A 24,442-nucleotide genomic window follows, 5' to 3' on the forward strand; every position below is an offset into this window, starting at 1 on the left:
GAAACTGAATGGCCTTTGTCCTTATTAGCTAATAGAAAATTAATTTTTTAGTGTTAATTTTTGGGCTTGGGCCAGTTGCCAAATGTTTAGGACAGCTGCTACATCTATAGACAATACACACAAGTCAGAGATGGAAAGATCTATTGGGTTATTTCCTTTGACTACAAAATGATGAAGAACAGCAATCAATAATCACATGCTTGTCACGTCCTCTGTAGTATATAATCAGATGTGCTGGCTGGTTTTAAACAACTGCAGCCACAAAACCTCTACCACTTCATTTATTGCTTCATACTACTCTAAAACAAACAAGTTGGAAAAAATTAATAGTCAGTAGAAACATAATAGCTTTACAGAAGCAAAGAAAGAGCCAATGCACCCATCCAGTCTGCTCACCTTCACAGTCAAAACAAGTTTCAACCAGTGACCCTCACATCAACCCTCATAGCACAAGGGCTCCAAGTACTAAGTACGGTTCCTTGGCAAATTATTCCCATGTTGAATGACTACACTGTTTAGAAACTGTCTCTGATTTCATATTTAAGTTCCTCAGAGTGGCAGTTGCAGCTCCTGAGCCAGCACTGCTGGGTCTGTGTCTGCCAGCAGATTGTTTTGCTGCATGTTCTGCACGAGCTCCTGGTGATGACAGCATCACCTGGCAGGTGAGAGACCCACAGAGCTCCTTCCTCCTGCACCCCAAACTTGTTTCCATTATCTGAGTAACAACTTAGACTTTCTCTACACATTTCTCTACCTTTAAAATAAACCTTTCCTTGAATAACAAGTGCCAAAGACACAACTGCATTCTGTGCTACTCTGGGATTCTTTGATTTTATACATGCCTGGTGTTGAAATGCTCGGAAGTGACTCATCTGAGAAGTGTAAATGACAGCTGCTATACTTCATTGTTCCTTGACAAGACTCATGTACACATACAGCCCAAAGTAGCATTTGACTTGTTGGCTCCATTTATCTCATTTACTGGCCCTTAAGGCCCCTTTCAGCATTACTGCTTTCCAAAGTAGCTCCTATTAAATATTTTATATTTGGTTACTATCCCACACACTGAATTTCATTCAATTTGCTGTGTATCCTTCTGGATCTTTGAAATGTTCAGTCTTGACTTGTTTGCCAGGGAAAATTCTTTAATGTCTGAAGTCTAAATATCAGGTAAGAATCATATTTCTAATATTTCATGACAATTTCTCATAAAAATTTTTATGTCCCTAACACTGTCATGTTATCATCCCCACATTTCAGATATTAAAAGCCCAGCCAGATAAATTTTAATACTGTAATAAACACCTATATTTTTTTATAATTTAAAAACTGAAAATACTATATTGAAATATATTTGGTAATTAATGCTTCAAAACAGTCAACAGCAATAAAGGCTGAAACTACCCCTTTCAATAGTCTGCTTCACTCCCCTGTTTCAACTGCTACTACCCCTATGCTATGACATGGGAAACAAAGGTTTCAATAAATTAAAAATATAAAAAAACAATTATCCTTGACACAATAAAGTCTTTTTTCTGCAGAAACTAAACAGTTGTTTAAAGTCTGATCTGATACCTGAAAAACAGATAAGAATAATAAAGAACTTCTTCCCAGTTAATAACAAAATTCTTTATGGAAGAGCTTTATGCATATTACATGAGGCTTAGAATGAACCTATGGAAGATAAGAGATAAAATAATCAATGTATATATAAGTGTATATATATATATATAATTTGGGCTCTTCAGAGGACTGGCTCATCTTTTACCTGTATCTGTATAATGTGAAGTAACATAAGTCGTGATTTTGATGGGAATCTATTAGCTTTCTTCTAATGCAAATAATAAAAATCACTGCCTAGAAGCATTGTTTGGGAGATTAGAAAACAGCCAGCTGATAAGGATAACAAAGTTAACTAAGTCTTTGGTTATGCCCTGTCTCTATGACAGTGTGTTATTCTGATCTGGCTTATTTTTTGCATTTTTTCTACTGTTTCATTAACTGATAAAACTTCTTTGCATATACTGAACATAGGTAAGCATTTCTAGTAATGCCAGATAGCCTGCAAAGAAAAGGCTATTTAGTGTAATGAACACAGAGTATTTTCAAATGCTTTCAATTCCACCCAGCAGAACGGGAGTAACTATGGCTTCCTGTATACTTTCACTACAGTTTGTCATATATTAGCCTCAGAAATAACACCTCAATGAAACCAGGTTTTCTACTTCTTGGATATTTTCTTTTAGGATGACTATAAATTTCAGTCACAGTTACCAGTTTATCACAGAACTGAGGTGACCCAGAAGCATGCCAGAAGCATGTCTCTAACTAATCCCCTGGGTGCCCTCATGTTAGCAGAACAAGCAACATTCAGGAGAAAAGTCAAGAAACTAATTCAAAGATGAGGAGTTAAGAAATGCCACTGAATTTGGTATTTATGATCAACCACGTTAGATGAGCAGAAGGTTATTTCCTGTTCTGCTAGTCTTAAGGAAATAAGATGGCCAATAAGAAAAAACCCAAATCAACACTGGAATATTTATCATTTGTTTTCAGATCACTACCCCTAAAACACATGTAGAGGAAATATTTTTAGAAGTAATTAAATCAAACAAACAGTGAGCCTCTAAGAAAGACCTGCTTGTGGTAGAGAATTGTCCTTGTTTGTCTTCCTGTTCTGGTGACTCACTGTAAGCACCCAAAGAAGGGCCCACATTTGAAATTACCATCACAAGCTGCTGGGCAGAAGCCAGTTGAAGAACTCTTCCAAATACAATTATTATTCATATGAAAAGGAGGAAATGCTTGACTGCCCTGTCAGCTGCTTTTCAGGACGTTTGTTTTTCTTATATTTGCACATTGATCAATACATGAAACCAAGAGAAGAAATTCTCTCAGCTGAGGAATTTTGCAACATTTTTCAAACTAACTGAAATTTTGATGTATTAGTTGTGCAAACCAACTTGTTGTTTGCCAACAACAAATTTACAGAGATAAGCAAATCCCACACTTTTTACGTGCTTACCTTTTTAACTCGTGTAGCAATTTCAGCACAAGCACTCACACTTATGAGGTATAAAGATACTGCCAGGCCTCAAACTGTCTATGCTGCTACAAGAAGCAGCTGTATTGAGGTAGAACAGGTGTGCATTTACCACCTACCAGAATAAGCAATGCAGCCACCTCCAAACTTACCTCCTAGAAGAGGCTGGCATGCTTTTAAAAGATCTTTCGCTCTGTTTTGGGAGTATTAGAAAGTTCTCTAGGAATAACTGCTTTGCAAAATTGTACGTGTATTTTAAAATTCGTTTGACATCTCAGGTTTCCACTTCTTCAGTTGACTAAGCTGGTTTTTCCGCTTTATCAGTCCACTGATAGGATGCAAGCTTCAGAATAGCACCAGTCAAGAACTTCACTAACACCATCACCAAAATATGTTGGTGTTCTCAAAGGACATAAGGAATCTTTAAGACAGGCAAGCCACCAGAGAGCATTACAGCAGGAAGGATGGAAAGCAGAAGGATGGAAAGCTTCTGCTGTGTATTGTTTGCCTGCTACGTTGTACAGCTGAGCTAGACAAATACACTCCAAATAGTACTCAATTGCTGTTTTCATTTCTCTTCCATGGGCATGTAAAACTTCAAATTCCATCATCACATACTGAAAGGGCAGCAACAAGAGGAAGAGAAGAGCAGGAGACTGGGGGTGGGTTTTTATCATTGAAACATGATAACATTGATCTGAGCTGGCAAAGCCAACAGTCAAACATCTCCATCCTGCTCCCCAGCTGGCTGAGGCTCTGTTTCCACATTCTGACTCCTAAACTTCCCCTGTGGGAACCTAGAACCTGAGCTCTGCCAGCTGTCCAGAGCCCACATCCACCTACACGAGTCTGTGCATAAGAACTATTTTTTTCCATGACTGCAAAAATCTGGAGCTTTGGAAGAAAATAATCTGAAACCATTTGAAAATGGCAACCCACTGCCATTTCTCTTACCTGAAGCTTCTTTCCATAAGAGTGGCCATGATTCAGGATCTCAAGAGCATTTACTGAGCCCAAAAGAGAAATGTAACTCAAACTGCAGGATTTGACTTAGCTTTCTGCAAAACCTCAAGGGACATGCAGTTTTTTTTTTCTTTTTCCCAAACAGAAGGTAGTTAATAATTCAATCTAAAATGTTGTAAAAGCAATGAATGAAAAAGTAATTCTACACAGATTTATGCAAAACCTCAGTTGTTTTAGACACTACTTATTATGGCTCTTTATTTAACATTAATAAGCACTGTTTGAGTTGCAGAGCAATTGCAAATAAATGTGTTTATTTTATTGCATGTATGCTGTAGTACCGTTTTTGCCATTATTAGCCACCAAGCAATGTATAAGATAGCTAGAAGAAAGCTCAAAAAATTCCACTAGATCTGGCTGGTGAAGTGCAGAAAATGCTTTCTATTTGATTTTGTATTAAAAAGAAATTGGATATCACAAGTCTAAAATGGTGATGCCAGAAAGATATTTTGAGAGAAATCACAGAAGACTGCCTTTAGAGAAAAGACGTCAACAAAAATGAGTGACTGAAATAATGTGGAGTACTTCAGACATGGACAAGAGGTACTAGGGATCAGAAATGAATTATTACACTCTAAAATGATCCAATAAAAATCGAACTGTAGTGCAGTAATCAGAAAATGTATTGGAAAAGAGATAGGTTATAAAAAGAAAAATGAGCTTTCAAGTACTGTAGGCTATTAGCTACTACTGAGAAATCTGGATTCAGGAGATTATAGTTCTAAAAAAATATGCACACAACCAAACATAGCTGAATTTGCTGTTCAATAGGTAGTGAACTATAAAAATTAAAAAGATAGATTGGAGACAGAATTACAGGCTAAAGTAAAAATAATCAATGCGACCATCAATAGGAGTTTTGAAATGAACACTGCACTGGCTGAACACACAACCACGCAGGCTTCAGGAAGAATGACTCAATTATGTTTTTCCCCACAGGCAAAGATATAAAAGATAGTTGTAGACACATTGAGCACATCAGAGAAAAGCATTTGGGCAGTGCCCCCTGTTGCAGAGGAAGAACTGCAATTGTAAACAGCAAATAATTAGGGACACCCTGGAAGAAATACATTTGGGCTCTGATGCCTTTGGCAGAGCTGCCCTGGCCCCTGCAGCCCTGTGCCCACCTTCACAAATGCTCACCAGCACGTGCTGCCCACAAACCCACACAAAATGGGAGGGAAGGTCTTCCTTTGTCAAAGCAATGGAGAAGCACTGGAACAACTCAGCTGGGAAAGAGGAGGGCAGAGGATTTTTGAAAAAGGCTTCTTTTGAAAATGTGAAGTCTTATTTCTAGTCATATACGCTTCCTTATAAATATATATATCGATATCATCTTCCTTGTAAAAGGAAATTATGTAATATTCTGGGAAACCTTTTGGCCTCAAAAATTTACAAGTACATAAAAAATAAATTTGGAGATTTCCCCTTCACCAGGAGTTTTATCGCTTTACAGTGAAAGTCCCCCATTTATGATCAGCAGCATAACCCAAACCTTTCCATGGTAATCAAAAGGTGCAAGCATCCACAAGTTGTTTTGTCATAAAGAAAATAACTGAGAAGTCTCTAGTGCTGAGCTGTAAATCCTGCATCACTCATCAGGTCCCACTGACAGTGCACAGCTCACAAGCAGCTCTCTTACTCAACAATTCAAGGAGATTCAAGGAAGATTCAATTCAAGCAAATTACATCAGATACTTTCTGATTGTGTAACTGGAGGTATGTTTATAGCAAATTATGCAGTAAAACAAATTCCAAGCATGCATTATGACCCTGCCACATCTGCCATAGTAAAATACTTGCTCTAAAAGACCTTTTCATGATTGGGCAATAACAAAGTTTGCTGTCTCAAAAGTATTGTTTGGGGGGAAAATTAATAAAATAGAATGTTCTCAAACCCAAAGTGCCACTTGACACTGATGTTGAACAAAGCAATGAGAAGGGCAGACAAGTCTGAACAACACGTACCATGACTTTGGTATGTATAAAAGGTATGTATCAATTCGTAATATACATTTATTTACTCAAAAATAATTGTAGGTAGAGAGAGAAAAAGTTTAGAAGCTACCTTGAAAGATGAGAGAGTAAAACCCTTTCAATTAAACGGGAGGAAGAAGTGCTAGGAACCATAATTAATACAATACGCAGGCTAGAAATACCCTTTTGTCCCTTTGTGACCTGCTTTTGAGAACTCTTCACAAAGTTTCCAGCAATAGAGCTGAACAACCCTAACCTGACATCCTAAGCAATCCCTACTTGCAGCTATTTCCTCCCCCATGGATATCTTTTCAGAATAAAAACCCATCCCCAATTCCCCTTCTGGATCAGCCAAGGCAAAGGAACATGGTCTGAGCTGTCCCAAGGGCTGCCCCTCTGTGCTGCCAGAACAGCTCCTGGCCAGCAGCTCATGATCAGAAGCTGACATGTGCTGCTCAGCTGAAAGGCAGAGCTGGGAACATGGTAAAAAAATCCACATTGCAGATCATCTGGGGTAGAAATTTAAGACAAAGAAAAAACCACTGGCAATATCAATGGTCATCAGAATATGTGAATCTGATTAAAATATTACTCAAAAACATCTGTAAGGGAAAAGAAGCAGCCTGCAGGAATTGTTCAGTGCTCCTGAGCCCACGTTCTAGAAAAGCTAATTGTACACATTTCCTCTTATGCTCATGTTACAAAGTATAGAGTGAGGATGTAGAGCTAGGTAAGATTAAACAAAATTAATATAGAAAATGCTGAATTTTATTTTGTAAGCCCTTTATATAAAAAAAAGTTGAAACAAGCAGCATTCAAATCTGCTCTATTCTGAAAAATGAGCTCCATTTCATATACACCTTCTAATTTTTAACCTATTTTCTATTGCAGGAATTAGAAATCAGCTAGTACATTTAGTTTAGCTTTCACTTTTTGAAGACTGCAGCCATGGGGCACTATGTTTCTTCCAGATGAAGCAGTCACTATGTTTCTTCTAGATGAAAGCTACTTGCTACTATTAATACTCTCCTTTTGTGAGATGTGGATATGCTAATATTCGTAACCCTGAATAATACAGATTTATGCTGATCTTCATCTTACTCCCAAGCCCAAGAGGAAATGAAATACTAACAAATTTGAAAATATAAGATAATACTTTCTCATGTAATTAAACACACAATGAATTAAATGGGTAAAAATTAAAAAAGGTTGGAAAGGAAGAATGAACAAACTTTCTCACCCATAAGACAATAACAAATGCTTAGATCTCACATCATCAAGGAAAAAAAATATTTAGATTAAACCTTGCTAGACTCTAAAATGGCAGTTTGTCAGTATTTGTCACTTCTGTATCCATCCTGTACTCATTTGCTGGATCCCTTCTTTTTATTTCACTTAAGGTATTACAGTTTGGGCAAGTCAGGGGAGGCCATGAAGATGCTCAGAGAGCTGGAGCTGAGGAGACAGGCTGGGGCTGGAGAAGAGAAGGTTCTGGGGAGATCTCAGAGCATCTCCCAGTACCTAAAAGGGCTGCAAGACAGATGGAGAGGGCATGGAATGACAGGACAAGAGAAAACGGCTTTAAAATGACAGAGGGTGGGTTTAGAGGAGATATTGGGAAGAATTATTTCCCTGTGAGGGTGGGGAGGCCCTGGCACAGGGTGCCCAGAGAAGCTGTGGCTGCCCCTGGATCCCTGGAAGTCTCCAAGGCCAGGCTGGAGGGGGCTTAGAGCAGCCTGGGAGAGTGGAAGGTGTCCCTGCCATGGCAGGGATGGAACAAAATGATCTTCAAGGTCACCTCCAACCCAACCCATTCTGTGATGTGGCAGTTGTAATTCACTTTGCTCTTTTGTAACTCATTTTGGGGATGAAAAAAGCTCCAGTTCTTTTTGTATTTAAAACCATTCTGGCTGACAGTATAAAGAACCAAATGAGAGTAACTTGATCTTATTTATCTAGCAGCCTTAACTGTAATCTTCCATGATCAGAGTTCACAAGTTTTTCCTTAGCCTTATTTTGCACTAATGATATTCAACTTTCAGCTTTGAGCAGAACATCCAAAACTTTGAAGAAAACCAGGTTCCAACTGGTAGAAACATTTACATTTTAAGACATATAAGGAAAATGGATCATATTTCAAAATAACTGTTAAACTAAACTAAATAATTCCAAAGGACATACATACAAAATATGACTATAGGTTATTTCTGTAAATCAGACTGCTGATCTCCTAAAACATTTAAAAATTTAACCAAAAGAGATGAGAAATAAAAAACCACTGTAAACTTAATAAAACAACATAAATAAAACATCAGGACAGACATGCTGACTGTTTAGAATGGAACTGTTCCCAACAACACACTTGTCCAGAGATGTCCTCCTGTAGAATTCACAGTAAATGCTCCACAAGAGAAAAAGTATTTTTTTCAGTGTTTGCCTGGTCTCAAAGATTGTGAAATGAGAAGTCAGACAATCCTCTCCCTTCTGCACTGCAGCACCCTGACAGAAAGCAGACACTTATCCGTCTACCCCATCTCAGTTTCCTCCCCTGTGGCAGCCTAAATAAACTGAGGTCCCAAGAACTGCAGAATCACTGCAAAGTATTTTTGCACTGCAAAGTATTTCTGGAGATAATTTCCTTTGCATTCATACCCAAAATACTGAGAAAATAAAAAGGATTTAAATGAAAGGAGTGACAATTTATATTGCTGCTGGCTCCTCAAGGCACATCCACTACACTTGCTGTATCACACAGGGGAGGAAAGCCAAGAGATTTTTTCCTGAGCTCTAATGCCAATTTACTGATTTCTGGAATAAAAATCAGACTTGACTCTTCTCCTCAAGCTTTCCTCCCTCCCCTCCTCCACCATGAAAGAAAAAAAAAACACTCAGGGAAAAAAAAAATTACACAGCCTTGTGCAAATGGACTGATAATTTTTACTATGCTGTAGGAAAAGGTTATTTAGATTCTGGAATATAGAAAGTATTTCTGCTACATTCTAAACACTGTTTCATTATCTTTAATGTAAGATGCTAAATATTGATATTTGTCTTTAAATTAGTGTTCATTGTGCTTAAAAGAGAACCACAAAAAAGGGAATGTTTTAATACCGTGTAATGATTTTAACAGACCACATGAAAATTGTAAAGATTAAAATAGCAGACATGCAGATGCAATGCCCTTGTTAGTCAGAAAAAGTAATAAAGATGGTAATTTTAAAAGGCAGAATTTCCCCCACAATACTGACAAAAAAGTAATTAGCTGAATTTCCATACATAAACAATTTCAGAAATGGCTTAAATACTGGGGGCACAAGCTCAAGGCTTGCATGATATTGCAGCTGAGGTGATGCTGCAGTGCTTTCAGAAGCATCTCACACTTATCCAAAGCAATTTGGATAACTTACATGCTGCCTTTGAGACAGTAACATTTCCAGAGGAACCACTCTAAGGTCAACAAAAGCATCTTACACTCTGAACAACTGCAGCAGAGCAGCTCCCATGTCAGTGAATATGCCAATGCTCCCCAAAAGGCACTGCTGTGTTACTGCAGGGGCTCCCATCCCTCCTTTCACACCGAGGAGCTGCCTTTGAAACAACAGCAGAAGCAACCAACATAAACACCATGTAAACAGTAAAAGATCAAAAAAACTCCACAACAAAAGCAACAGAGGTCTTTTATTAAGGGAAGGTAAGTGGCCCTTTTCTGTCAAATATCTGGAAGTATCATAAATCAAATATCTGACAAGCTATAGCAAACTACAGAAGTTGAAGGAATTTTACCATGAGGGCTTCTGCATTTTATTGATGAGGTTGTCTTAATCTATTAGGTGTCTTAAATGATCTGATAGGCAGGAGTGTATAAACAGAATAGAATCCATACCACAACAAAAAGGCAAAATAAAGCATACAAGAAAAAAGAGAAAAATATTAAATGACACAGAGGGAATGGGATTAAGACCAATATTTACCTTTATATTTTCAAGGCTACTTACACATATTTAACCTAATGGGTCTACTTGGAAATTAGTAACTGAATTTCTTAATTGCACCACTGTAAACAGAAAGTGACAGGACAGGAGCTAATGGATATACTTCAGCCATAATTATTAGAAACACAATTCTGCATAGAGAGGCAGCCACATGCCCACTTCTCAGAGCATGTATTGCTATTGTAATGTAGCTGTTGGTAATAATTTCCTGGAGAAATGAGAAAGGCAGAGATCAGCTTAATGCCTGAGATGTTTACTAAATAACAGTAAATAATAGCAACATTAATCACAATGCTGTCACTTTCTTACATTAAACACAAGACTTTTATGAAGAGCCAGATCCAAGCCTAATTTAAACAGGTGTGAATTCACAGTAGGTCTATTGTCACACACCACAAATTAAATCAGAGCCTTGTCCTTACCTAAATCCTCCCCATGTCTGCATAACTACAGCATTTACAAAGCTGTGCTTCTCATACAGCATGAGGCATTGTAGCATTTCCTTTACTAATTAAGTATCTTTATCCCTTTAACAGATACTGTTAAGATACTGAATATGAAGGGCAAAGAACTAAGGTGACTTGTCCAAAACTCACCCATCTGCCCGGCAATCAAAATGAAAAATCCCCAGAGATTTAGGGACAGTCAAAAGCTCTGTTAAATGGATCACTGCTCCCAGGCTATAAAACAAATACTTAGATGAATTACACAAGAATAATCTTACATGTTTCTAGCTCATTAAACTCGGCTTTGATCTGTAACCTACTAAATTCTGTACTACATCTACTTATTAATATATGGCTAATACTATTACCCTATCGTTGCAACCTGCTGTTTAAAATGTTTGTTATTATTAGAAGTATTGTTTCAAATAGAGTCTGATACCATACACTCATGCTAAGAAAGAATTTTCCCAACACTTAATGGTGGGCAAAAAGGAAAAATTGCATTTTTCCACAGCTTTTTTCCCCCCGCCTTGTTTTGCTTTTAACAAGACAAGTATGTTATTAAAAAAGTCCCCATACCAGATCTTACAGGCACTCTAATGCTACATTGCATGACCTGTGGTATTTCAGCCTGTACTAAAACCCTAGTTTCTTGCCTACAAATCTCAAAGAAGTCATTGTGAACTACAGCTAATACCCAGTTGTCATAAAATAATTCAGCCAAAGAAATTGAGCAGAAATGCGGATCCAAGATGAGTCTGCATTTCACAGTACATTCCTCCAGCACTGGGAATCCTGTACACTCCTACTGGTTGTCACTGTGGTGTAAAGAAAGAGTAACTAATTACATAAAAATATCTAAGTATATGTCAGGAATGAGAAATAAGTCAGACTTAGAAGTACATCAAAGCAAACTGACAAAATAAAAGAGGTTAAAAAATGTGTTATTGTAGGAATGGCTGAAGTTCCACACCAGCCCTCAGCTGAGATGGAGCAGCTAAATTAAAAGAGTTGATGGTTGTGCAGATGTGCTAAATGTGGCTCAGAATGGATTATGGCATGGCATAAATGCACTTGAGGTCAAATTCATCATGTCACAGCTGCATAGACATCCTGTAAAGGAAAACATAAGAATTGAAGGAGCAACAATGAGGAAGGTTATATGGACACAAAATGGACTGTAGGCTGCTTTGTAATACACTACCTAGTGTGGGAGGCAGATCTATGTCAAGCCATGTAATTTTAGGGATATATCTGGAGATCATGCTTTCTGTAAATCAGGTTTGTATCCTCTTCTTGACCACATACTCCAGAAAATTAAACAAACAATTAAATAAATAAACAAATTTGCCAGCTCAGTAATCTGGCAGACAGAAGTGCTGAATTTGATGTTCTGACACACTGCAGTGACAGATACCATTGTACCAGTGAACTGAGGGCAAGTGCAGTCTTCAATAGAATAAAGGAACTACTTTTGATATGGTTATTCTGTGATGTCGCTGTCTGAAATTTACATTCACACACTGTAGAGTAACACTGTGTTTAAATGGAGCTATTTATACTATACCAGAGATAAGCAATGATCCCCAAGAAATTGGTCATTCATTTTGTGCAGTCAATATATATTTTGCTTAGCCTCAGGCAAAGCTGAAGGCAGTCTGTGCACTAATAGGCTGTTATTAGTTGCCATTTAACTTGACAACAATAAATGGGAATGTTAGTGTTTCATACAATCTGTTTAATGCTGCCAAAACAACCAGAGCTGGTATGTCTACAAAGGAAAACAATCCTCAAATAAATTCTCAAATTGGGCTACCCACAATGAACAGAGAAGTATATATCCCGTGCCAAGGAAATTCAAGCTAGAGCTTAGAATGAATAGGAGAATGTCAAGAAATAACTAAAAATAAGAAAATTTTACAAAGTATATTAGCTCCAGGTCAATGTAAAGCAAAAAACTGCCTTGAAATCCCATCTTCTGGAGTCCACACAATTAATTGTCCCAGTATTACCACAAGAAGACTTGTTCCGCATTTGTAGCAAAAACTGTGTTCATAGAGGAAGAAAAAAAATAAACCCAAACCTGAAACCCTACAGATCCTTTCAAAATATGGACAACAATAACATTTTCTCAAATCATGCAGCAACTATGCATTTCCCATTAATTTTAGTCCAGTTCCAAACAGCTGCATTCACATACCATTCGCTCAACCCCTCGAAATCCAGAATTCCTAAATACTTTTACAGAAACTAGGAAGTATAATGGAAACTAATATTTCATGTACTTCCAGCAACAGATCTTATGCACTCTCCCATTTTCACACCAGAGTAGTCACTGGCAGGCACAAAAAAAATACATTTCCATGGCAGAAAGTGACAAGGATAAATGCAGCACTCGTGGCTCACTGATAAAGCCCCTGGCACACAGGACTGCACAGAAACAGGAAGATGTGCCATCTATGACATAATTTAAGTAGAGATTTATGAACTTCTGTATTCAAAGAGTGCTTTGTTGCTGAGTGCCAACCCAGATGAAAAACACACTGCTCTCTGGATCAGGAATCTTGGCTATGAACTCACCTGTGAAATAATAGATAATATAAACAAATATAGCTTGAACTGCGGTACTCAAATTTATTCAGACCTTAACTTTCAAGACTGTAATTATTATAATGACTCAAGACCACAGGAAGAACCTGTTTAGTTGGCCCTGCCTGGAGACATCTAAAGAGTTCAAGTGAACCTGTGCTCTCAGTTTCTCTCTCTTCCAACTTGCTCTTGCCCTTGCTTTCCTCTCCCAACTGTTTAGTTAAAACTGGTACTCAAGCACCTCAAACATGAATCCCTGATCTAAAAATTGTTATAAGGCTTACAAGAAATGAAATATTAACACCACATGCACACAAAAAGACTATCTACACCAGTTTAAATTGATTAAAATAATTCTCAAAGACAAACCTTTAGAAGAAGGCATTCTTTGGTGGGGAAGCACAGTGTTATCTGTCCCTATCTTAACAACATTTAACTCATGTGCAAGATGATGAAGGTGCACTACCTACAGTAATTTTCATCTGTAGAAGATTACTTATTTAGTGGTATGTGTACTACTAAGCAAAATATCATCAATACCCAGCTGTACCACTGCACTCCAGAGTGAAATACAGAACTCTGTCACATGCTTAATTTGCTTTCAATACTTCTGCTTCCCAGCACCTTACAAGAGAAACATGCATGGCACAAGTATGCACATTCCTTCCATAAAGCATTCCCTTTCAACCACTTTCACAGTTAAGGGCTGACCAATGCCAGGCAAACCAGATTCAATTCCTTCAGCCACCACCTAAAACCCAGTGTCTCCAGGAAAACAAACACACTCTCCCCTCAAGCCCAAACAAAACCTCTCTGTGCAACAAAGAGGATGGATCCCACAGAAGTAGGAAGCTGGAAGAGAGGCATCTAAAATTTAACTGATTCCACCAACACAATAAAATGTGATAGCACAGAATGCTTAATCCTCAAAGGAAGATTTAATTAGAAACAAGCTATGCACTAAAATATCTTTTTTAACCTCAACCAGATAAAGTAATGTTTTTGAGCCTATATTGGACATTATCGTTGGTACTGGCAGACATCCAGGTGAAATTATATAATTATGAGCTTCATGTTTGATAAATTCAAACATGTAAGTATAGAAATGCCATTTATACTGAATGAAACCTTTTTCAGTTGTATTAACCTTATGACTACAGAGGCACTAAAATATGCCGTTGTCAACACTGCAGTGTCAATATTTAATGACATCTAGACCTGCCATAACATGCAGCTATTAAACACAGAAATTAAAATATCAGCTTAGCTTGTTGATCTTAAGCATGATAAATTTGTTTACTTACTATACTTTGTAAGGAAACAGAGTAGCTTTTAATCAAGTTTAATGCAGAGTAAAAAAATACTAATTCCTCATGTTAATTAAATACACATTTTTCCCTTCTATGACACACTAAATTGTAAGAAAAGCAAATGAGTAAAAATATCCTGAATGAGAATTAATATTTAGAAAACCCAGATACACAAAACCCAAGCCCATGTGACCTGCAAGCCCACTCTCTATATGCAGAGAAATACAGAACTGAGACATAACAAGGACCTGTTCAGTCTGTACTACTGATAAAGACACATCTTCAGGTGTAGCACAAGATTAGAGGCAAATAGAGAATTTAGGACTGCAGGTTGTCTTTCTCAAGTCACCTGGCTGAAGAGCATTAAAGCTATGCCCAGAAGCCACAGGAGCAACTGTATGCAAAATGTGATATAAATGTACATATACAGATTTTAGAACCTAATTCATAGGCCAGAAAATTCAAATGATAAATGTCTTATGACATAAAAATGAAGAATGTGGCAAAATTATTTGTCTTTAGAGAAATTATATATTAACAAAATCACTGTATCATTTTTTGTCTTATTTTTTGTCTAAACTATAAATACAATACACACAGCAAACCACCCCTTCTTCTTACATACAGTACAGAGATGTAGGAAGGAAAGGGGAAAAGAGAAAGAAAACAAAAGATTAAAAAAAAAAGAAAAAAGGAAAATAAGAGAAGTAGAAAAAGAAACTTTTGAATAAATTACTACTACTATTGAGTACATTAGACGCATTTCTTTATTACCATTCTCCCCATCAGACTTCCTTTCATGGTCAGTGTCAGTGAGGGACAGTGCTGAGTTTGCCCGGCTGGACAAGCAGGAGCTGTGTTCCGATTTGATGCCCCTCATCCACATCCTCAGGGCGTGGTCTGGGGATGCTCCTCCTTCTGTCTCAGTGTCCACGTCCGAGCCCACCTCCAGCGGGTAACTGTGCTCAGCTACACCATGGAGGTCAGCTTGGTAGCCAGAGCACAGGATATGGGGAGTCTCACAGAATTCCATGTCTGGAAAAAACAGAAGTTCAGAAAAAAATGTAGCAGTGAAAAGCAATATAACTTGGATTTTCTTTTGGAGAATCTGTTTTGAGAATTAACATTGTTCACACTATTAGAAGACTTTTTTTGGTCAGTGACTCACTTTGCTATCTCATCTACTCTAAAGGTAATATGAATAGAAGAATATATAGTAAAATACATAGTGCTGCACTGTAATTGTGCCTTTTTGTCTGATAGAAATATGCATTATAGCTCAAACAAGTGCACACCCACACACTGATAGCTGCACATAATTTACAACTGAAGTGAGCATCTGCAAACACACATACTTTCTCACGTTCTGCCAGGAAGGCAACGGCTCTAAATTAATCTCAGTATGTTTTTATCCTAGGAAAAGTGTAGCAAATTTCCCAATAGGGAAGTTAAAAAATAACATTTAAAATATGTGGTTTATCACAGAAGACAAAGAAATGGTACTTACCATTGGCTTGCTCTTTGAGAGTGCTGTCCTTGCATATTCACACCAGTGGGTTTGGGTTCTCCAGTGCTGGTGGCCTACAGGAACTTCCTAGAAGAGCAGTGACTACTAGGACTGTACAAAGGCCATCTGATGACACCAAGCCATCTGAGATTGGAGAGTTGTACAGTGCTACAGGTTACTCTTACTGAACACCGCAGCTGTTGGGCAGCAGAAATCCAAGGACAAACAGAAGGTGGACAGGACCCATAATGTGAATATGCAGAGGAAACATTCTCGAAGAACTACAGGTAAGTAACACACATCAGCAAATTGCAACTCCCCTTTGAGGTAGCCTCTGCATATTCTCACTTGTGAGAATCCAATTACAAATGCAACTCACAGGGACTAAGACAGGGAGTTCTAATTAAATAAGGATTACAGAACTGCACTTCCTAATTGAACATCAGACCTGGGATGCCATCTTGAGAGACTAAATACAATGTCAAATATGCATACAGTATTTCAGTTTCTAGAAAAGAAACATTAGAGACAAGAGTCATTGTTTAAGACTAAGGACAAATACTCTTTTCTACTGTCATCCTAACCAAAGCTTTAATTTGCCCAACTAATCCACTTACCAGCTAGCGAGAGGAATGGTTCTGATTTTAATCACTCTCTCTGAAACAACAAAAAACCCAGGTATTTTCTTGAAGGTATCAACCAAAACCTACAAACCAAATGCTAAGATATAAATTGAACCACCCAAGGAAATTTTAAGTCATCTGTCTCTATATATCTTTTTTTTGCCATCCAAAAATTCCTGAAGGTCTTCGCTATAGTCTTGGCTTTGAGCTGGGGGAATGGCAACCTCATTTGTGGAGGGCAAGGGAAGAAGGCAGTCAGCAAACAGAAAAGCATGGCCACGGCCTCACCTTCCTACAGGAGTCATGCAAGGTCACCCTGCTTTGCGTGGTGTTGCTGCACCCCAGCAGCACCAGCCACCACTGCTCCTGCTCCCTTTGGAGCAGCAAGACAGATGAGGGGAGGACCCCAAGTGCTCCATCACCTCTCTGGTCTTTTCCTCTTGTTCATGGGAGGAGGATGTGGTCCCAACCCCATCCTCGAGAAGCTGAGATGTGCCTTCATGAGCCCTGTCCTCCAAGTCTCTCAAATGCACTGAGGCTGACTCTAAAGTTTGATGGAGACGGCTAAGAGAAAAAAGCCAAAGTACTTGGAAGCTGCGTAGGGAATATCTGGCATTTGAACTTTGTCTACCCTACAACAGGTATGATTTAAGGAAACATCTTCTGATCTTTCTTCCCATTTAAAGGAAATCTTTGCTTATTTTCATCATCTGAGGAACTTCCCCATAATTAAAAATCTTCCTATAACTTCAAGAATCACCTCAGCTGACGCCAGATCCTCAGGGGACATGGATGCAGGCATTTTCTACATGGTTGTCCCTCCAGGCAGATATCTGCCATTAGCAGCCCGGGGCCCATCTTCTCCCTGTGTGCATTTGCATATGCCACGGGGAAAACTCATCCCAGTAAATTCCACAAAATGCTAATTAGATTACACATTTTTAAGAAGGACAGAATTTACCCTTCAGTCTATATGTTAATTCAATTTTTTTTTTTTGCGAAAGAGACTTTTTATACTATAATTCTGTTCAACTCAAGTTTAACACAACCTATTGCCTTAATAGTCTATTTCTTAAGTATACAAGCCTTTGCAGGATTTTAACTCCCACGGGATGCATTTTCTGAAAAGCTTTTACAATGGCAGAAGTGGTTGCTTTTAGTCTGCATATCTAACCTTTTTACCTAAAATACTACGTATTTCCACAAGGAGATAAAGTTCAAGTAGATTTATGATAGATTCGGTATTACCACAAAGACCTAGTCACCAGGGAAATGAGAGAACATTAATACAAAATTCAAGGTTTTGCATGAACACAGAACAGAGGAAAAAAAAAGTGGCATTTATGAAGATGATGAAGGGATTTTCAACTCTGGACCATCATGGAGCCTCTTGTAACACAACCATTAAAAATGTACTTTATCTCACATTGATACTAATTAGTTTTTTTCAAGAAGTAATGCATGAAGAAATATAAAATAGTTAATGAGCAATAAAAGGAAAGAAGTCTTGTTAAAAAAAAATCAGCATTTCAATTAACAGACCCCTTTCTTTCTACTTCTAAATACAATTTTCTATTAAAAAAAAATCTTCAGAGATAAGCAGTTAAAGAGAAGTTGGACAGTGCTATTTAAAACTGACATGAGAACTGGGCAGCTGACCAGGCAGTTCCAACACAGCTCCAGCTTTGCTCACAAACAAAGTTACTGAAAAATGCCAGGCAACTCATGAAGGGTTTATTTACTGGGGCATCAATTTAGCCACCAGTACAGTTCAAAACCTAAGTTAGGATTTTCATGCAGATACAAAACACTTATCCCAGTGCATCTTCCAATGTATGGTCATGAGTATGAGCCAGCTACTCTTTCTGTAACTCTTTCAGTTTTCCTGGCACGGGTTAAAAAAAAAAAAAATTACCTTAGTGAAAGACCACAGAGGCCCTTCTCTCCAACCTAGTAATTCTGCAAACTTGGACTTGCAGGACTTGTGGAATCGCCCCACTGTTGCCATTTGCCAAGAATTCTGCTGATTTCTACCAACTAACCACAAGTATAAATAAATATTTAACTAAATAAATAAATATTTAAAATACATAAAAAATTATCCAAACAAAGAAGATAGAAGAAACATAAAACTAAAATATAAGTAGTTATGGACATGAAGACTTTCCAGTCCTCTTATTTGCTTATGGAAAACTTTTATTTCGTATTAATAACAGAATGATAAATATTAATTTAAATCACTTAATTGACCTATGTGCTCAACTAGAGAAAATGCTTACAGAAAAATAACATTTATTTATAAACTGGAATAGGTTTACATCTTGCAATTAGGTGCCTTTTATGAACCCCATCATATAATTAAGCAATTGCAATGTATTGATTGTAAAAGTCTTTAAACATCACTGATTCACAAATTAGTTTTATTCCTGATTCTTGGTATGAGGTGGTTCTAACTCTGAGAATGCTCCCAGTTCAAACACACACAGAATCAATTCTCTGGATGAAAAAAATACAAATTACTCTTTCTGCAAATATACAATTATAAAAGAGAGTAAGCAGCACAAAGGCAAGGAGAAAATATCAGTCTTGGCATTTTAAATCCATTATACTTATTTTGGCCTAATGTCCTCTTTCAGACTGAGTTTTTGAAAAGACTGGAAATATCATAGTCTGGGGGAGAACAAGAAAGGAACTCCAGAAAGTCAAATAATACACATTAACCTGAAAAGTATCATGTTTATGCTTGTGTCTGAGGGAGTACATTGGGAATGTAAGGGAAAAAACATCCCAGACATGCACTTCTGTTTATGGGTTGGGATTTAGTGTTACACCTCAGCCTGGTGTATATTTTTTCACAGTGAACTTAGACCAGAGCTTTAATCTGCAGGTGTATTATGTGTGTTGCAAAACAAGGCAGAAAGGCAGACCAGCTACTCATAGTGTAAGAGACTCAGACACTGGGAGAGAGGGAGGGAAGGAGTGAGGAAAAAATGTAAATCAAATGGGATAGTGAAGTTTGCCTTCATTTTTGGAAGCAATACATATGCATTCTCCTAAATGAGAAATTTTGAGGGCTATTGAGCACTCTGCTAAATTTCATGTGTTCAACGGCCCTTAAAATTTCTCATTTTTCACCTGAGGACTGTGGTTTACTGGCTGGTTGCTGGACTTGAGAATTAAATGTGCAGAGATCTTAAGCTGCTTCATAAAGGCATTCGTGAAACACAACCTGCTACATGTATTTTTGAATGCTTTTGTGTATATGCTCCTCATTTAGTCAAACTTCCTTCCATGTTGCGAGCATACCACATCTTTCCCAGGACAATATAATTCAATGAAATTAAGCTCCAATAACCATCTGTACCAAAATCATTGAGGAAGAAGCCAAAAATAAATTAATTTTCAAAAATGCATTACAGTGACTATTAATTTGTTTCAGAAATGTCATGTTTATCAGCAATTGCATTATTGCCACAGCCTGGAACTGTTCCTCAGCTGCATATATTTCAATAAATAAAAATTGATATACATATTACACATAAATAAAAACCAGATAAAATATACCATTTGAATTTTTTTACTTCAATAGCAAAAACATTGTATTGTGAATTTTATTTTGCTGTATTTCAACTTTTCCTTGCATTCCCTTATTTATGTAGCTTACTTTCTGACATCAACCTCAAGTTAGCAGCAAAAATTATAGAAAGTTCAAAAATATCAGCTATAACAACTAAAGAAGGAATAAAAGAGGAATCAGAGTCTGTTACAACACTAAGGAAGGAAATTTGCAGGTTAGGCAGCCAAGGGATTAGGAAAGGAGGCTGCACTTTCAGGAAACTCTTTGGCTTGTGAAATTTATAAGGAAGAAAAGGTCTTTATTCTTCAGGTCCTTCCCTAAAGGTACCAGAGGATGAGATTCCAACCAATGCCTCATGGCAAATATCTTTCTAGTCTCTTCTTCAGACTAATTCTTCAAGCTTAAATAAAGAGCACAGAAATAGACTGAACCTCTTAAAATATTCTCATGGAGTATTTTATCTCATGGAGTCCTCAGATATTAATTTTTATTTTTACTACTACTGAAATCAACATAAATAAGGAATTTTTGCACAGAAATCATCCTGATCCTATGGGGACAAAGATGAACTTTCTCTGTCCCCAGAAGCAGAATATTCTTTTGGAGATCACTAGAAATTCTTTATGTTAGAGATTTTGTTTTTCAAGAGTTTCTCAACTAACAAGATGCCAGAGGAGACATCTTTGGAGCTGCAGTGTGGATGCAGCAGGTCTCATTTTAATTTAGGAAGAAACACTCTCAGCACAATATAAGTTAGAAATTTAATCCTTGAAGTTCAAATACACCTGAATTATTGCTGGCTACAGCCTTTCATACTCCAAACTGTGGCTTTATGAGGCAAAATACTTCCATTCACAGGATTCTGTTGAAGAGAAATTTCTACTGCAGGTACTCATAAATATCGCTCCTTTAATGAATTTTAGAGTTATAAAACCACAGCGAATGCCAGGAACTAGCACTTAACCTAAATTTCAGATACCAACTTATTCTCAAATAATGATCACACTAACTCTACCCTACTAAAGACGAGAGGATAAAAAAATATAGTTATCACAGATGAGAAAGAACCTCAATATCATTTGTGCAGATAAATTGAATTCTTCTAGTATTACAGCTGAAATAGAGTTTGGAAAAGCTTGTCTTACAATAGATTCACATATAATTTAATTTCTCCATATGCGATAATCTATTAAGAAGTTAAGGATTTTCAAGAAAGAAATATTTTTTGTTTCCAAAAACTCTGTCATAAGAGAAAAGCATTCCAATTTTCTTTCAAGTATTTTAAAGGTTCCTTGGCTCTATAATAATTTTTCTATTACAATTTTTGGCATTTATGTTTGTGTTTGAGAGAAGCAATAGATGATGAATCCTTTCTTCTTGTGATTACATTTTCAAAATTAAACCTAGCCAAAACTAAAACTTTCATAAAGGGCACTAGAACCATGAATCAAACTATCTCAAGCAGATTAACTAACTTTCCCTTTGAAAGAGTTTCACATGAACAGTTTTCCTCCAGATTAACCAGGGGGTGTGAAGCAGTGGGGTACTGTACTGCTACCTCTAGTCCAGTGCATTCACAGCTCTCAACAGGCAAAGCTGATCTTGTGATTCTGTCTTGTTTTCAACTCTGTATGGCACTTCAGAGAAGAAAAGCTGTCAAAATTATTAGAGTGCAAACAGAGTACCAACATTCTTCAAAGTGAAAATACCCTCAAACTGTGGCTCTAGCCTTACAAACTTGAATCCAACTCTGCCATGCTTTTCTAGTTTTAATTTCTGAAAGCAGTTAAATTAAAAAAAATCAAATCCCTTTGATTCAAACCTCAGTCTTAGATGTCCATGACATCTAAGCATGACACAGCTATTCACTACCTAAAAAAAAAGCGACAAAGATATGAAAATAATTTCTATCAACAGTTTTGATTCTGGTTTATAAAGTACATTTAAAATACACTGTTTTATTTATCAAAATATTGAAATAAATATTTGTTTTCAAAACAAAAATATTTGTTTCTAAAATTGCAGTTGAGCCTGTATCTTTAGGTAACGAGCACCAAAATCTTTTTAAGATGAAAGATGTGCAAAGCAGGTATCTTTATAAATTTCACTGACTTAGTTTTAAAAGGCTACACATGCAAAAATCCAGAAGTCCAAACTGGGATTTAATTTTCAGGGCTGTAAATCCAGAAGTTAATTCTATGCATCCAGTGGGCTAGGGTAGCTCTTAGGCTTTAGGTCATTGTGACTGTCTCAGAGTAAGCAGCTGGCAAGTGCATAACTTTGTGATGGTGGAAAGACTTTTAGAGAGCTGCTGTCAACACCCATTTACCAGAAATCTTCTCCTTTACTGCTGGGACATTCAGCAGACCCGAGGCACTCAGATCACAGACAATGCTCAAAAGGAATCATCAGAGTAACTCAGCTCCTCACCTTAACTTTCACCAGAAACTACAAAGCTCTAATATCATTTTAAAGTAGCTTAAGAGAGTATCAAGGGTACTACTACCCATCTTCCTTTGAAGTGACATGAATGGAAGGCAGGCAGCAAAGGGAGCCAGGCTGGAGCAGCGGAAGGTGGTTTTGATGCCCTGAGCCAGTTTCAATGAGTGATCAGTCAATGAGTCATTTCAGCACAAGTGAGCAAAAGGCTTCAGCAACACTGCACTGACCAAGTCCAATTTCTTCACTTTCTAACTGTTAAAAATGCTGAAAATTAGGAAAAAGTATTAGCAAGGGAGAAGGTATCACTGAGAGGTCTAAGCACATAGAGGCAAAATCCCTTAAAGGATGGGGTGCCAGGCCCCAGCAGCACCTTGTGTAGCGAGAACCAGAGAACAGCCCTTGTGCACAAGAAGCAGTGCCACAGTGTCACTGTGCTGCCATCCCAGAAACAAGGAAAGCAGGAGCAACACCCTGCCCTGGGCACAAGGAGATGTGCCCAGCAGAAGGCTCTTGCCCTCTGTGTCCAATTCAAGGCTGACAAATCCCAGTCTGCAGGTTCCCAGAGCTGCCGGGTGTGCTGGCACAGCAAGCAGACACACACATTCTGCCAGCCAACCTCTTCAGGTCTTGGGGATCAACCCCATGAATGCTGCCCATCCTGAAGGTACATTTGATAACCTCCCAAGCATCCAGCTAAAAAGACTGTCTAATGAAGCCCCAGTGTGGAATTAACATCCACTGAATTCTTGGTGGGATGTCTAACACCTGCAGAACACTACAACTACTTTTATCATTTTTTTCTCATTAAATAACTGAAATTGGAACCAGTTTTGGCAGTCAACAGCACACCCTCAGCTCAAAGAAGGGCCAAATTAGATCAGTGTGCCCAGGGCTCTTTATGAAGAGAATCAGAATCCTACAGAGTAATGACTCCTGGCCAGACTACCAGACTATGAAGGATTTTTAAACTATCTCTTAGGTGAGGCTTTCAAGAGACACTGGGTTATGCCTCAAAAAAACCCTAGAAATCTAGCTTTGTTCTGAGATTTTGAAAATGCAATCCATGAATCTATTTTTCACTGTTAAAATATTTAATTTTCCCCACAAATTTACTAACAGCTTTTTAGTATGCAATCACCTTTTCCACTGGAAAAAAAACTCAAGTCAGACTGCAAGATGGCCCCTAATAAAACCTGAAGCAATTAAAGAGTTTGATTTTGACTTAGTCAATTAGGGGTGCAGGTATGTGAACTTCTTTTTCATTTTTTTTTTCCAGATTATGCAAAAATTTGCATATGAGGGACATGAACTTAATTTATTAACATATACTATGAAAGCCGTGTATTTTTTTATTTAAATTGAACTGCTAAGTAACATTCAGACAAAGAAATTCACCCTTCAGATTAATGTTGGAAGAAGAAAGAGAAAGCACAAGCATGTGCACAAGCTCCTCAGCACTTCCATTCACATCCAATTACATCCTGCTGTCAATCTGACATCAGTGAGAACACACGGAAGACAACTTGGCACGTCCGTTCCGTTTGATCGGCCGACTGGGGACACGGCCTGTCAGTCAAACAGCCCCTCTTCCCCCCAAATCTCTTGAGGGGTTTGTCATCAAATGTTCCATCTGATCAAGAGATGGGAGATTTAACTGCCTTCACATAATTCTGACCACTTTTGCTCCCTCCTTTCCTCAAGTGTTCGGTTTACCAAAGAAATTTCAATAACAGCAGTTCAGACTTAAAGGTCAGCTCTGCTGCAGTTTAATATTAGAACAATTGAAGGAAAATGATTGGGTTTGCATGTTGTATTTTTACACATAAAATTGCAACAATTTTTTTCAACTGTTTAACTGATTTTCCTTACAAGATCTTTACTATATTTATTAGATTTTCTGATATTTCCAGACA

General features: G+C 37.6%; 1 protein-coding gene across 12 annotated transcripts in view; it reads right to left on the reverse strand.

Moving 5' to 3' along the window:
- The window catches only part of TENM1 (teneurin transmembrane protein 1), an 818,347-nt gene that overhangs the window by 190,328 nt on the left and 603,577 nt on the right, over positions 1-24,442 (reverse strand). For 8 of the 12 annotated variants that reach the window (XM_064426811.1, XM_064426812.1, XM_064426810.1 and 5 more), the window contains one exon: positions 15,155-15,415. The exons of 1 other annotated variant lie outside the window; for it this stretch is intronic. In XM_064426811.1, the coding sequence (XP_064282881.1) occupies positions 15,155-15,415 (261 nt within the window). Of the gene's footprint in view, positions 1-15,154; positions 15,416-15,887; positions 16,032-24,442 lie in introns of all 12 variants that reach the window. 3 more of the 12 variants (XM_064426819.1, XM_064426818.1, XM_064426820.1) reach the window with 3 other exon arrangements.

This window comes from Passer domesticus, chromosome 7 (genome assembly GCF_036417665.1).
Source record: "Passer domesticus isolate bPasDom1 chromosome 7, bPasDom1.hap1, whole genome shotgun sequence".
Lineage (NCBI taxonomy): Eukaryota > Metazoa > Chordata > Aves > Passeriformes > Passeridae > Passer > Passer domesticus.